This window comes from Fukomys damarensis, unplaced genomic scaffold (genome assembly GCF_012274545.1).
Source record: "Fukomys damarensis isolate Sample0158 unplaced genomic scaffold, DMR_v1.0_HiC HiC_scaffold_31, whole genome shotgun sequence".
In the NCBI taxonomy this organism is placed as follows: Eukaryota; Metazoa; Chordata; class Mammalia; order Rodentia; family Bathyergidae; genus Fukomys; species Fukomys damarensis.
In genome coordinates, this window is record NW_022900943.1 from 24931740 (window position 1) to 24946348 (window position 14609).

The 14609-nt window shown below is 41.5% G+C and overlaps 1 protein-coding gene across 1 annotated transcript in view; it reads right to left on the reverse strand.

Annotated features, from left to right (window-relative positions):
- The window catches only part of Gna14 (G protein subunit alpha 14), a 183584-nt gene that overhangs the window by 80022 nt on the left and 88953 nt on the right, over nt 1–14609 (reverse strand). The window contains exon 2 of the mRNA XM_033757747.1: nt 1049–1233. Within this exon, the coding sequence (XP_033613638.1) occupies nt 1049–1233 (185 nt within the window). The remainder of the gene's footprint in view (nt 1–1048; nt 1234–14609) is intronic.

Sequence of the window (14609 nt, forward strand, 5' to 3'; positions counted from 1 at the left end):
AAAAAAAAAAAAAAAAAAAAAAAAAAAAGACAAGAAGTTGCAAAGGACAAAAAGGTATGTCTAAAACATTTCACACACCGTTTTTTCCAATAAGCCCATCACCAAGGAACAAAAATTAAACATTTGATTGCTTTGAGGCCCTTTGTCTAAATACACGTGAGTTCAGGAGCCACAAGTTCATGATGAAGTTGTCCACACTGAAGTCTACGCAACACTGGCATTTCGTAGCTAAATTTGTTTAATCAGGTCCAGGAGAGACACAGAATCGTCCTCCTCATCACGTCACAGCGTAACTTCGTGTCAATTCTTTTAAATAAACTCAAAGTTCTAATTTAGATTCCTGATGCTCTCAGATGCAGTATTATTTTCCTGGGGATTTGTATTCCAATATAACCATGTGAAATTTCATTTGCTTTGCCCTCCCACTCTCCCCTTTCATTGTTTTCCTCTGGCCTTAAATAGGTTTGTATTTTTAATAACCAGTGGCAACAGGAAAGCAAATGCCAGCTTGACACCATCACTTCTTGAGAGCACTTTGCTAGCGGGAACTGCAGCCCTGCTCCCATAAACTACTGCTTAGTTCCCAGGAAGGGCGGGCACCCAACACAAACAAACAAACCTTATTGAATTCTCCAAGCAGTCTGAAGACATTAGTGAAAATATTTCCTTAGACTGGGAATTCTTGAAAACCTGGCCACTATAAGCCCAACATCTCCATTGCTTCACTGAAGAAATAAACTGTCTCTAGGCTGAAAGAGAAAAATGTGTATGTCTTCCTTTTCCATTGCCTGAAACAAGCAACCTCAGTAAGTTCCCATGCACACTGTGTGGTGTCACACTACCAACTCTGTTTCCTACAGAAACAAAATCACAGAGCCAACTAAACCCACCGCACTCCTCTCACGAATCTGCAGTCCATAGTTGGGGCTCAGGCACCTCTCCCAGCGTCTGACCAAAAGCACCCTACATCTTTTTGTTCCAAGACATTCACTGGCTAGACTACAAAGGCACGCGTTCACAAGTAGAGCCGATGCTCTGCACACTTTACCTTATTCTGCTCACACACATACTGAATCCTTAGGGTGCCCATTGCTCTGATCATGGCTTGCATGGCTGTGAATATGTTTTGGTAAACCAGCTTCGCGAACCCCTTTCTGTCTTCATCGCTGTATCCAGACCCATGGATAATTCTCATTTGCTTGATGAAGGTGCTCTTGCCACTTTCACCAGTTCCTATAAAACAAAAAGCCCTGTCAGCAGACTTCAAACACATGTTAGAAAGCAAGGACTTCCTGGCAGTATTAGTGTATACCACGATGAACAGCTGACGGGGCAGATGTGGCAAGGGCCCTCCAAATGCTCCAGGAGTGTGAGCTTAAAGCAGAACGAAATGCCTCCCCATGGTCCTTGCCCCAAGTCCTTGAAACAACAGACAGCTCTGTCTGAATTCCCTGCACTGTTGAGGGCTTTGTGGCTGCTAACACTGACATTGGTAGGGCAGTGGCTGCTCTAGCGTACAGGGAGGATTTGAGCAGCAGAAACGCCCGCAGAAGAGAAAAAGGCCAATCATCTTGCCAGTGCATGCCTTGCAGATGCGAGGATACACTTGACCTCAGGCAGTGAAGCACAGTTGCCCTGCTGGGCTAAGTGTGTTTACAATGCTTCTTTTCGCGTTCCAATTCATAGATCAGGAGCCCCCCAACATGCACAACACTGCCCATGGCAGCTGAAGGGCAGGATGCAGTATTAAACCATTCCCACTGCTCCTACCCGTGTGTAGATGTCCAGACCAACACAATATGTAAAAAACATGCTGCCCAGACTCCACATTTATCAGATTGAGAGATTGCTGAGAAGATCACAAAAGTTGCAATATGCTGTAAATAGAGAGATTGACATAACCCAATGGAACAATTTTCTAATATTTTCTGTGAGAAATGTTATTAATCATGAGGTCTCATTACATCGCTTGAGCGTGGGTTCTATTAATGATTCATTTCCAGGTCTAAGTATTGCTTTAAGATTTTACTAAGAGTTCAAGTTGATATGGCATCAACAGGGCAAGTTCCTTCAAGTGAAAGAAAGAGGAAACCATTTCAGAACTAGAATGACTCAAGCTATACACTTTAAATAGATACGTTTATAGTAGATGAATCATATTCCAATGAACTGTTACAAAAAGTTGTCTAACAGTATTTGTCAAAGGACACAAATTGTGTGAAAATTTTAACTAGCACATAATCAGTGATTTTGCTACAATAAAGGCAAAAAATGTTATAAGAAATGATGTATTAACTATAAGAATTTTTTACTCATCCACTTCTTGAACCAACAGAACGCTGTGTACCATTAGAGTCACAGTCAATCCTCTTCGATTCTTTGTTGACTCTCAGTGATATGAAAACGATGGTTGCACACGAACCTTTCTTTGACATTTTACTTACAGAGAAATATTTTCAAGGTAGGAGGATGGAACATGATGATAGCGGGATGCTAGCCTGATTGTGACCTGTCAGGACTTAAACTTATGCAATGTGAGGCCCAGCAAATATCAAGGTAGGACCAATTCGACGGCCTGCAGCCTGGACCCCGCGGGCTTGACCGAACTTTCTCACCCCACCCTTTCCGTCCCCTCTGTACCCCGGCCACAGTGGCCTCTCCAATTTGCACTCCACACGTGCAGGGCCCCTCCCAGAGTGGCTGCTCTTCTCCTGCTCAGTGTGGCTCCTGGCCCTGCCTGGCCTCACCAGGTCAGTCCCTGTACCCAGGGTGCTATGCGCTCCTCTTTGAGGGCCTCATCTCAGCTGCCCACTGCCCTCACTGCCGCCGACTGAATTGCACCGGGGAGACAAGAGTCGTGTTTCTTTCACACACACCGACTCTCTTTGCACCTGGTCTGTTACCTGAAACTGGGTACATGCTTAATGAGTATTTTTAAAATTATTATAAAATACACATAACTGATATTTACCATAACTATTTTTAAATGTACAATTCAGTTAAGTACACTGATGTTGTACAACTAATCTTCAGAACTCTTTTCACTTTGGAAAACTGAAACCCTGTAACACTACACTCCCCATTCCTCTTCCACCCCCAGCCCCTGGCAACCACTGCTCTTTCTGGTTCTGTAAATCCGACTACTCTTGAGACTTCAGATAGGTGGACTCATGCAGTACCTGCCCTTTGGTGTCTGGCTTATTTCATTTAACAAAACATCCTCAAGATTCATCCGTGTTACAGTATGTCAGAAATTCCTTCCTTTTTGAACCTAAATAATATACTAGTATTTTATTTTATTTATTTATTTTTTGGTACCAGGAATTGAACTCGGGTCTTTGAACTTGCAAGGTAGGTGGTGGAACCACTAAACTAAATCCCCGGCCCATATACTAGTATTTTAAAATACAAGACAGTAGTAATAAAGAATTCTTTCAGTGTGTGTGCCAGGCATTCTATCCAGATTCATTCATTCATTCATGTTCTCTTCTCTGGGTTTTGAACCCAGGAGCATTCTTCCGCTGAGCTATATCCTCAGCCTTTGCTTTAAATTTATTACTTATCTTTTATGGTGACACAGGGTCTTGATAAGTTGCCCAAGCTGGCCTGAACCTGCCATCCTTCCGCCTCACTCAACCTCCCCAAGTCACTAGGATTCCAAGCAGGCACCCGCTTACTCAGGACAAACTATCTCAGAGTCACCTGATGATGTACTATTATCCTCATTTTACAGATGACAAACTTGCAATTCAGATTGGTTGCATGATCTCTGCAAATTCACACAGGCAGTAAGGGAAAGACCTGGGATTTAGTCAGTGAAACTCTAACAACAGGCTCTATCGTCAGAGAAGAAAGTCCCAGTAATGATGTGACAGGATTTTTCTGCATTGGTCGAATAGGGACACATCTGAAGTTCATAGGCCTGCTCACCATCTTGTAGGCGCACACTGCTGGGGCCTGAGGGAAAATCTCTCAAACAGGATCAGTGTTGCCTCACTTCAACCTCTAGACATGAGAGAGGAGGTGCTGTCTTCCTGGCTCAAGATGAGGACACTAGCCATGAGTTAGAGAAAGCCGGACAGGGTACACACGCAGAGCTGGGGCTAGAAGCCAGGCCACTGATGCCTCAGTTTTCAAGGCTATCACCACGGCCACAATCCTGGCAGAGAATCTGCCTCCTCTGCATCCCTCCTGGGCAGGCTTGCCCCCTCTCTCCAGTGTCTCACAGAGCTGGGTAGGCGTTACACACGCAGAGCTGGGGCTAGAAGCCAGGCCACTGATGCCTCAGTTTTCAAGGCTATCACCATGGCCACAATCCTGGCAGAGAATCTGCCTCCTCTGCATCCCTCCTGGGCAGGCTTGCCCCTCTCTCCAGTGTCTCACAGAGCTGGGTAGGCAGCGCACCACCTAGGCCCTTGTTGCAGACTGATCTCTCAGTGAAGGTGATACTGGAAAGGCACTCAATTTGGGTACCAAGAACAAGATACCTATTACGTAGGCATCACCCAAAGAATTGTTCAGTGAAGAGATGCATAGAACAAACATCCAGTGTCACAGTTTTCCCTCCATGGGTCTTATAGCAACCTCAGAAAAATGAGCAATGAACTGTGCAAGGATGACTGTGATTGTCCACCATTTTCTGATGACTCGTGGCTACAACAGGAGGATCTCTGAGAAGACCCTGCTGGGCAAGTTAAGGGGCGATATGCTGAAAGTGCTATATCCACTACTTCCATCCTAAAGTGCGCGAGGAGCCATAACTTCAGAAAGGGTCATTCAACTTGACTGCCGTGCAGCAAACCATACAGATTGCTTGAGGAGGGATGGTCTTCCCATTTCAAGGTTGAAAATAGCCTCGATGAACAGAAACTGTAAGGACCTGAACGAACAGATCTGAGGTAACCCTTATCTTCAACTAGCTTCTATACCCCATTCCCCGTATATCTCCTAGTAACATCCCTAGAATTTATTATCCTGGCCAGAGATTCATTTGTCCTGTCCTTCCTTCACACATTTATTGTTCTTTGTCCAAAAAGTATAAAAGTACCGTGGTTTGGTTATTTCTTCAGACTTCGCTTTCTTGCGAAGATCCCCATACCCATGTAAAATGAAGTTCATGTTTTGCTTTGTGAATCAGCTCTTGTACAGACTGGGTTTCTAGATCCAGCCAAAGAGTGCGTAGAGGAGCTCTCTTGTTCCCCTCCACTGTACTGTCAGTGCTTGGTCCAAAGTCTCAGGTCAGATTAGATCTCTGCTACCCACACATCCAGGGGGTCCCTGGACGCATCCCTCTACCTAGGATGCTGCCGCCCTTTATTCCCAGAAATGCTGAGCTCCAGCCAGTGCTAAATTACCCCAACTGAACATTTTACACACAAAGGAGCTGACATGAATGCAGAGATTGTATACCTAACTCGAGAAAAGCTGCCACTTCAGCTCTGAAACTAGAAAAATCATTCAAGACTGAGCCCAACATTGTATGTGAAGATAGGGGACATTTTAGTATTAGGAGCCAGTAAAGCCAACCCTACCACCAGCACCAAACATACAGATGTTTTGTAAAAGCCAGTAGTTTCTGCTGATAGATATTGTCAAAAAGAAGATGTTAGGAGCTAGTTTAAGATTAATAAAACATACAAAGGTATTCAATAAATACAATACTTTCAGATATTCTTTGGCTTCAAATTGCAAATTGTTCATAGAATAAAAATAAATGTGGGGCAACAAAAGGGCAGATCCAAGGCAGCAAAGAGAGACTGCCAGAGACCCCACCACTAAGGGTTGGGGTCAGCAAAACAAAGAGAAGGGAGGTCCTTTTGCTGTCACACAAGCCTCCCTACAATCCAATTAGTATTTTCTTGTTCCAGAAGGGAAAATCAGAAAGATGAAACAGGTGGCTCAAGGTCCCTTGTCTTAGGAGCGTTTTGGCCTGGGTCTTATCCTGGTCTATGCCGGCACACACGTTTTCCCTGATAACACCACACACTAGTTTCACCGTGGGTATTTCCCCACGTAAATGGCCAGTACACCTCTCCTATCTGAACTGAATCGTAGAACATGGGACTTTGTCTTTCAGCTTGCAGAACTGTGCTCTAAAGAGAGGCTCCAGCAGCAGATGAGGTCAAGCGAGGGGAACGGGAGTCGTGTGACAGCATCATTCTTTCTATGACAGCTGTGACGAGGACCACAGATACCAGGAAAACTCAAGCTAAGGATCTGAGCAGATCTTTTACCTGTTTTAAGCAGAAACTCAACATGTGGACATTGTGCATACAACTATTCATTTACTCAAGGAAAGTAAAAGAAAAATGTGAAGAATATCATTTTTACAATGAAAATCATTGGTGCTTTTAATTGGGTGATTCTGAGGATTGGGTGACTTAGCTTTTATACCCTAGGTCAGTGATAGTGAAACTTTTATAGACCAAGCACCCAAACTACAACCCAAAACCCACTTACTTATCAAAAAGTGCCAACACTGCAATTAAACCTGAATACTGACGTTTTAGCATGGAAAAAAAAAAAACTCATCCATTAACAGCTTTTGTCTTAAAAAACAAAACTACAATAACAGAGCTTTCGATGATGTGAACAGCTTTTTACTGAAAGGTAAAAGTTTGTATTTGGCGTGCTTGTATACAATTAACATGGTCTTTGCTGCTGTATGCACGCTAATAGTTTGTCAGATCTTGGCTCATACTTCACTAATTTGAGAGCAGCACATGCAGCCCCTCAGGTCGGTGGGCAGCTTGGCTCGTGTGCAGCAGAGGACTGTGCCTGCCTGCAGCGGTACACTTGCCATAGGCTTGCCACCTGCTGGGTACACGGTACTTTGCTTCTTGTCTGTCTGTGCGGACCTTCTCATAGCTGCACCCCAAAATAAACATGGTGGCATTGAGGGGGCTCTGAAGTCTCAACAACTACAAATACCAAAGAGAAGGAGCCTTCAGCCCAGAGCAGCTTTCTGGTTCCCAGGGAGGGGGAAGCATTGGAAGAGAAGGTGAATTTCGGTGTCAGGTTGCCTAAGCATGCACTGCAGATGTGATAGGTCAGGGTGGACACAACGAAAAAAGGCTCCACCCTGGACCCAAGGAGGAACAACAGAGGCGTAGGGAAGGAATAAAATTGCTATTGTCTTTCTAGATTCACTCCTGAATATAAATAAGGAGAAGAATGGCTTGTTTCCATTTACATTTTGTTTCACTGTTTTCATCTTTGAAATAAAATCCAATAACAAAGAAAACCCAAAGGTTACGGTCCCTAAGGATCGCATGCTGCTCAATGACATTTCAGTCAATGAAGGACACATACATTGTGGTGGTCTCATAAGATTGTAAATGGAGCTGAAAAATTCCTACCACCTGGAATTTTTACTGTACCTTTCCTGCTTAGCTACATTCATTCAGCATAGCCGGGTGGGTTTGAGCCGAGGAGCAGGCTGTACCACACTGCTGAGGAATGCAGCAGGCTCTGTCCTCTGGGTTGTGTACTCTCTGAGGCTTGCACAACCACAAAACTGCCTAACAACGCATTTCTCAGAACACACATCTGTCCTTATGCGAGGGATCGCTGTGCTTCTAAGCTCTTTTCATTCAGAGTCCACTGTTTGCTTATTATCCTCCCAGTGTGGCTGTCTTGTGTAATAAAAATCAGTGGATGACTTTTGGGCAAGGCTCTAGGCTAGTAATGCACTCACCAGAGTACCTCGTGTTCTTTTCTCTGCCTTTCTGCACTCTGACCTCTCAGCAGGGGATGAAACTTCTTTCATCCAAGCCTCCCACATTCTCCGGAGCTTCTTGGCAGGAAAGAGTTGTCCTGGATGTTTTGTCTCCCAAGTCTGAGTCCCTCAAAATATGACTTATTTCTTTTCAATGGTAGGCACTCAGTTACTGTTTATGGAACCCACAAAGCTTGCTATTGCTACTCTGCAATGTTTGGCATACATAATTCGTGTTCTATTTTAAAGTAAAGCTTACCTCCCCCAGCTTCCGGCCTGCTGTGGGTGGAGTGTGCCTCTGACCTTGTAGGGATGGGAGCTTTCCTACAAGACACTTGCTCTGGGCTTTCCACTTAATTATGTTTATCAAGCACTGATCATGTATGTACCAACACTGTGATTTCTGTCATCTCTATGCCACGTGTATGATTTAATATTTAGTGTTATCTTTTATTTAGACACATTTTTATTATTTAGCTTTGTACTTCATTTAAAAAGTCTGCTATGAAAGGAAACATGACTCTCATAAATGAAAAAGGAGCAATGCTTTTATGATTAATCAAATTAAGTATAGCAACTAAAACTTCAATATTCTAATTAAAAATCTTACAATCTCTAGTTATCTGGGGACCACATTTCAGCAAGCACAAATAATTGTTCTCTTTATGTGAAACTGGCCCTTTTCCCTTTTCTCCTTAAAGATTTTCTCCACCCCCCAGGCTTCTCTCTAGAGGCTTCTGAAATTCTACCCATGAATCTCAACCCAGATACAAAATAACTGAGAGTTGAAACTCTTATAACTGGAAAAGAACCAACAAAATGTCTTCATGCTAAAATACGAAACCTTCTGGGATTTGAGAAAGCAGTAAGAGGTTAAAGTTTCAACTTCATTTTCAGCACACAGGAAAGATCACAGGAGATACAAAAAGTTGCTTTTAGGAGCCAGGAAGACACAGAGACCGCAGCAAAAATAAATCCCCTCCAAGTGATAGCCCAAGGACATCAGAGCAAAAGCCAATTGTTCTAGTTTCCCCAAAACTTAGAAATTCCTGACAACCTGCCTGAAAGCCTGATGGGACTTCTGAGCTGGGCAGAGATCGCTGCCTGCGATGTTTCCTGAAACCACAGTGAGGAGCCAGCCAGTCTTTAGCTCAGTATTACAGGAGACAATTGAACAGAAACAAATGTAACTCAAAACAAAAATGAGGACACAATTCTGGATTCAGGTGATGTGGTCTAAATCATGTGATCAAGAGGTAATGGGGGGATGGGGTATGGCCTATGGACATGGACCTTATTTTTCTTATTCCCTATAGCTTTGGATCCTAAAACACCACAGAGCAGGGGAATAATAAATACTCATGAAAGCAATAAGGAAATGGGTTTGTCTGGGCAGGACAGAGGAGCTACTGAACATACAAAGTCCACCTCGGCCACAAAGATATTTACCCTATCTGATGAAGACACTCAAGAACCCAGCTGGTAACTGGAGGCTCAAGAGTTTCTTGAAGCAGAGACAGAAGAATTAAGAAAATTCCTCCTATAATCTTTAAGCAAGAGCAGTTCTTGGCTGCAGAGAGGCCTGCCCAAAGAACAGTGTGGTGACTTTTTCTGCTTGACCCCCCCAACTCAGGCTGACCTTGACAGCAGCTGCTAACCTTGGGTGACTGGGCGGCAACTACCCACTCAGCAAGAGTTTCTGCAGCTGTGTGTGCTACCATCCAGGTGCTTGTCTCTCTAAAGGTACCTGTCTGCCGGAAAACCTGGCTAATGCGGGGGAAATTCCACATGATTTTAACCCAAGCCCAAAGCAGAATCCAATGGAGAGGACTTTTGGCCTCTCCTTCCGACTAATTTTCACAGTCTTTCTAGGATGTGTGTGTGTGTGTGTGTGTGTGTGTGTGTGCACGTGTGTGTTAACTCCAGGGGTTTTTGATGCACTCAGGCCTGGGCTGGATGGGAAACACTGCCCTAAGGCTCTTCTGAAAGGACTCCCTTGAAACAGAACCTACCTGGATTCAAGCTTTTACATCACATCCAGTTTAACACACAGATTTTTCTACCAAGTTCCAATTTCATTTCTGCATGAATACAATATCTCTGCAGGAGCTGTTTTTCAATTTCCAGGAGGAAAATATTTTACAGGTGCCAATAAGACTCAGTTATTCAATTCTTCCTGCCTCCGTGTCCGCATGACAGCCATGGCCCCTTCGCTGGCTTCTGTTCTTACACACATAGGAGGCGCTATTTTAACCACAGAAGGAGAAGCAGCAATATCCTGGGTGACACTGAACCGGAAACAATTGAAAAAAAAGGGTTTGTGGCCATTCTCTTCACTAAAAAGGATAATATTCTCTGTGAGTGAGTGACTGGTGTGTGTGTGTGTGTGTGTGTGTGTGTGTTACTGGTGATTCAATCCAGGGCCTGACTGAACACTGAGCTACATTCCCAGACTTTTTGTTTTTTTTAAGACAAGATGCCACTAAGTTGCTAAATTGCCCAGGTTAGGTTCCAACTTGGGATATTTTTTCAAACAAAAAAAGGAAAGTTAAAAGAAAAAATTAAGTGATGAAGATTGACAGATAATTTAAGGTTAAAAGAAAAACAATAAAACAATGGAATAAATTCAAAAGATGCTGCATTATATTTAATATCTTGATTTATTATTCTGCAAAATTAATTTACTAAGTCAGAGTAGAAATGATTCCTAGCATAGTCAGCCCTCCATATGTATGGTTTTCACATTTGGGGACTCAAACAACCGTGGATGGAAAATACTTTTAAAAACTGCATCTGCTCCGAACATGTGCAGACTTTTCCCATTGTCATTATTCTCTGAACGATACAATATAGCAACACTTTGCATAACATGTGCATGACACTAGGTATTACAGTAATCTAGAAATGATTTAAAGTATACAGGAGAATGTGTATGGTTTATATGTAAATACTGCATCGTTTGACGTTTAAAAAAGACTTGGGTGTCACAGGTTTTGGTATCCTGGAGGAGTCTTTAAAATAGACCCTCACTGAACCTGAGAGACATCTGCATGGATATCTTCCTATTTTCTGTATTTATAGGTCTCTTTGGAGCAAGAATATATTCCCAAGTCCAAGCTTGACTATAGACTAGTTCTTTAAGCAGGAATAGCCAGAAGTTATTCTACAATAACACTTTTTGGTATGAGTGTGTGGAAGAGGATTTTACTGGGGATTGAACACAGGTCCTTCACACTGCATCCTTAGCCTTTTATTATATTTTTATTTTGAGACAGAGTCTCACTAAGTTGCTAAAATGTCCAGTGGACAAAAACACACAATCCTCCTACCACAGCCTCCCAGAGTGCTGGGATTACAGGCCTGTGCCACCACACCCAGCTAACAATTTTTAATCACAAAGAATTCTTGAATAATTGTTCTTCTAATTCAAAGTATCAAAACCAATGTCCTTCTCATATTTGCCATAAATGAATTTCAGAGTTCAAATGCAATAACATTACAAGGCTAGTTTTTTTTTCTAAATTAATTTGAGCTATTTAGTGATACAATCAAATTTCTATAATTTGTTATAAATGTGGTATACTTTTTAAAATTCAATATAGACATTTAGCTCAGTATTAACGACTTTCTTTCAGGAAATACTTGGTATTGATTTATATTCATCTCTTGCATGTAGTCACACAACCCAGAGATTTGTGACTCCCAATTGTAAGTGACCCTTCTGTAAAGAGTTACACAACTGATGCACTTCATTCTTTGCTCATCACTCATTTGTGTAAGGCTCTGCAACAGCAATAAAATATGCAGATTCCCAAGAATCAAATGCTTGGTAGTGACAAAACTATTTTGGAAAATTCCCTGAACATCAATTATCTTTCCTTGAAAATTAATAAACTATACAAAGGCTAGAGAAAAACTTACCCAAATAAGTTCTTGACTTACAGCTGAAATATTAGTACAACTCATTTGTCTTGAAAGGAGGATTATGGGATCACTTTCCTCTTGAGACTAACTCATATTTTATTTTCAAATACAAGGAAATGGTAAACGTGTACATTAATGGTTTTAGACTCTCTCACAGTTCATTGCTGTATTTGAAGATGAAGACTTCCCCTGTCTTTTACTGAAAAATTACCTATAAATCATAACCCCAGGGCAGTGGTGAGACATAAACCCAAGCCCCAGGAAGAATAGGCAGAGAAAGAAAGGACAGGAAGAAGTTAAACTCTCATTATTTGCTGACGATATGATACTCTACATTGAAGACCCAAAAAACTCCACCAAAAGACTTCTTGACTTAATTGACACTTTCAGCAGAGTAGCTGGATACAAAGTCAACACTCAAAAATCAATAGCCTTCTTGTACACAAATAACAGACACACTGAGAGATAAATTAGGGAAACAATTCCTTTCACAATAGCATCCAAAAAAATGAAGTGTCCAGGAATCATTCTAATGAAAGAAGCAAAAGACCTCTACACTGAAAACTACAGCACTCTGAAAAAAGATTGAAGAGGATATAAGAAAATGGAAATATATCCCCCACTCCTGGGTAGAAAGAATCAATATAGTGAAAATGGCCATACTACCAAAACTCCTATACAGATTCAATGCAATGCCAATTGAAATCCCAACACTATATTTCACAGAACTAGAAAAAAATAAGCCAAAAATTCATTTGGAATCAGAAGAGACCTAGAATAGCAAAAGCTATCCTAGGCAACAGACTCATAGCAGCGGGTATAACAATTCCCAATTTGAAACTATACTACAAAGCCATTGTGATAAAAACAGCATGATACTGGCAAATAAACAGACCTGAGGATCAGTGGAACAGACTGGAAGATACAAAAACAACTCCAGGCATACTCAGCTACCTCATCTTTGACAAAGGAGCTGACCATCCTCACTGGAGGAAAGATAGCCTCTTTACTAAATGGTGTTGGAAAAACTGGATTTCAACCTGCCAAAGGTTAAAACTAGAGCCTTATCTTTCACCATGCACTAAATTAAAATCCAAGTGGACTAAAGATCTAAATATTAAAAAAGAGCCACTAAATTTGCTGGAAGATTAGTTAGGCACAACTCTTGAAGACATTGGCATAGAAAAAGACTTTATGAACAAATCCTCAGTAGCACGGGAACTAGCAGAAAGAATCAACAACTGGGATCTCATCTTATTAAAAAGCTTCTGCACTGCAAAAGAATCCATCAACAGAACCAAAAGACAACCTACAAAGTGGGAAAAAAATTTTACCAGCTGCTCCTCAGACAAAGGGCTCTTATCTAGAATATATACAGAATTATAAAAGACCAGCCCCCCAAAAATAAAGACCCAATTCAAAAATGGGCATCTGAAGTGAACAGACATTTATCAAAGAAGTAAAAGAAGCAAGTAAACATATAAAAAATGTTCCACACCACTGGTTATTTGAGAGATGCAGATGAAAACAACACTGAGATTCCACCTCACCCCACAAAGAATGGCTGCTATCAAGAAATCAAACAATCACAAATGTTGGCGGGGTTGTGGGGAGAACAGAACCCTTCTCCATTGTTGGTGGGAGTGCAGATTAGTGCAACCACTATGGAAATCAATATGGAGATACCTCAAAGAACTAGGTTTAGAGGTTCCATTTGACCCAGTCATCCCTCTGCTGGGTATCTTTCCAAAAGAATTAAAAGAATCATATCATAGTGATATATGCACACCTATGTTTAGAGAAGCACAGTTTGTAATAGCTAAAACTTGGAAATAGCCCATTTGCCCATCAGTTGGAGACTGGATAAAGAAGATGTGCTTCTTCTATAAAATGGAATACTACTCAGCCATAAAGAATGAGAAATTAGATTCATTCATAGGAAAATGGATACATATTGAGGATATACTCCTAAGTGCAATAAGTAAGTCACATGTGGGAATACTGAATAGTTTCCCTGGTGTGAATAAACTGTAATAGTACATAAGATCCTAGTGAGATAACTGACTGTGAAATGGGAAGAAAAGGGCTAAAGGTGTAGGGGAAGTGGGAAGGGTAGGGGAAAGGTAATTAAGGGAAAAGAAAAAAATATGAGAAAATGAAAAAATGGAAATGAAGTATTTGTAAATAGGAAAGGGAAGAGGGGGTGAAGGGAGGGCAGGGATAAGGGGAAAAAATGAGACCCAAGATCTGTCATGTAAAGGTACACGATCCCAATAATGAATATAACTGTACTGTATACCTAAAATGCACCAATAAACTCAATGAGAGAGAGAGACAAAAAAAAAAAAAAAAAAGAATAGGCAGAGTGTTGTAACACAGGAATGATTAACACAAGGAGGAGCCGACAATCAGATCTTGCTCTTGCATAATCATTACCACTGTCCAAAAGTATGATTTTGTTTATATTAAAAAATGAAAAGGGGGAACAGAAAAGAAAGGATAATAAGGAAAGAGTAAAGCTATAAAAACAATCAACTTAAAATCCTTAAGCCTTCGTTAGGACCAGCAGGAGATGAGGTAACACTTACAATGTAACACCACTTAAGATAGCATTTGATTCACTTTCCTGTCTCCCTCACCCCTAAGATCACTTCAGTCTGTTTTTATTTTTATTTTTTTGCTTTGGGGGTTTTCTTGGTACCGGGGATCAAACTTGGGTTCTTTTGCTTGCCAGGCAGGTGCCGGAACCATGGAGCTAAATCCCCGGTCCCCTAAGATCACTTCAAATGAAAATAAATACTTGTTAAACAAGAGCTGCTACTAGTGCCATTAAACATGAGATTAGGTTAAGAATAAAAACTAGGGAATTCTAATTTTGCAGGTCTTTAAAAGTAAAATGCACTGTTATATTGGTCAGCTTCTTCATTGGTGGAACAAAATACCAGACACCTGCAACTGAAAGGAGAGC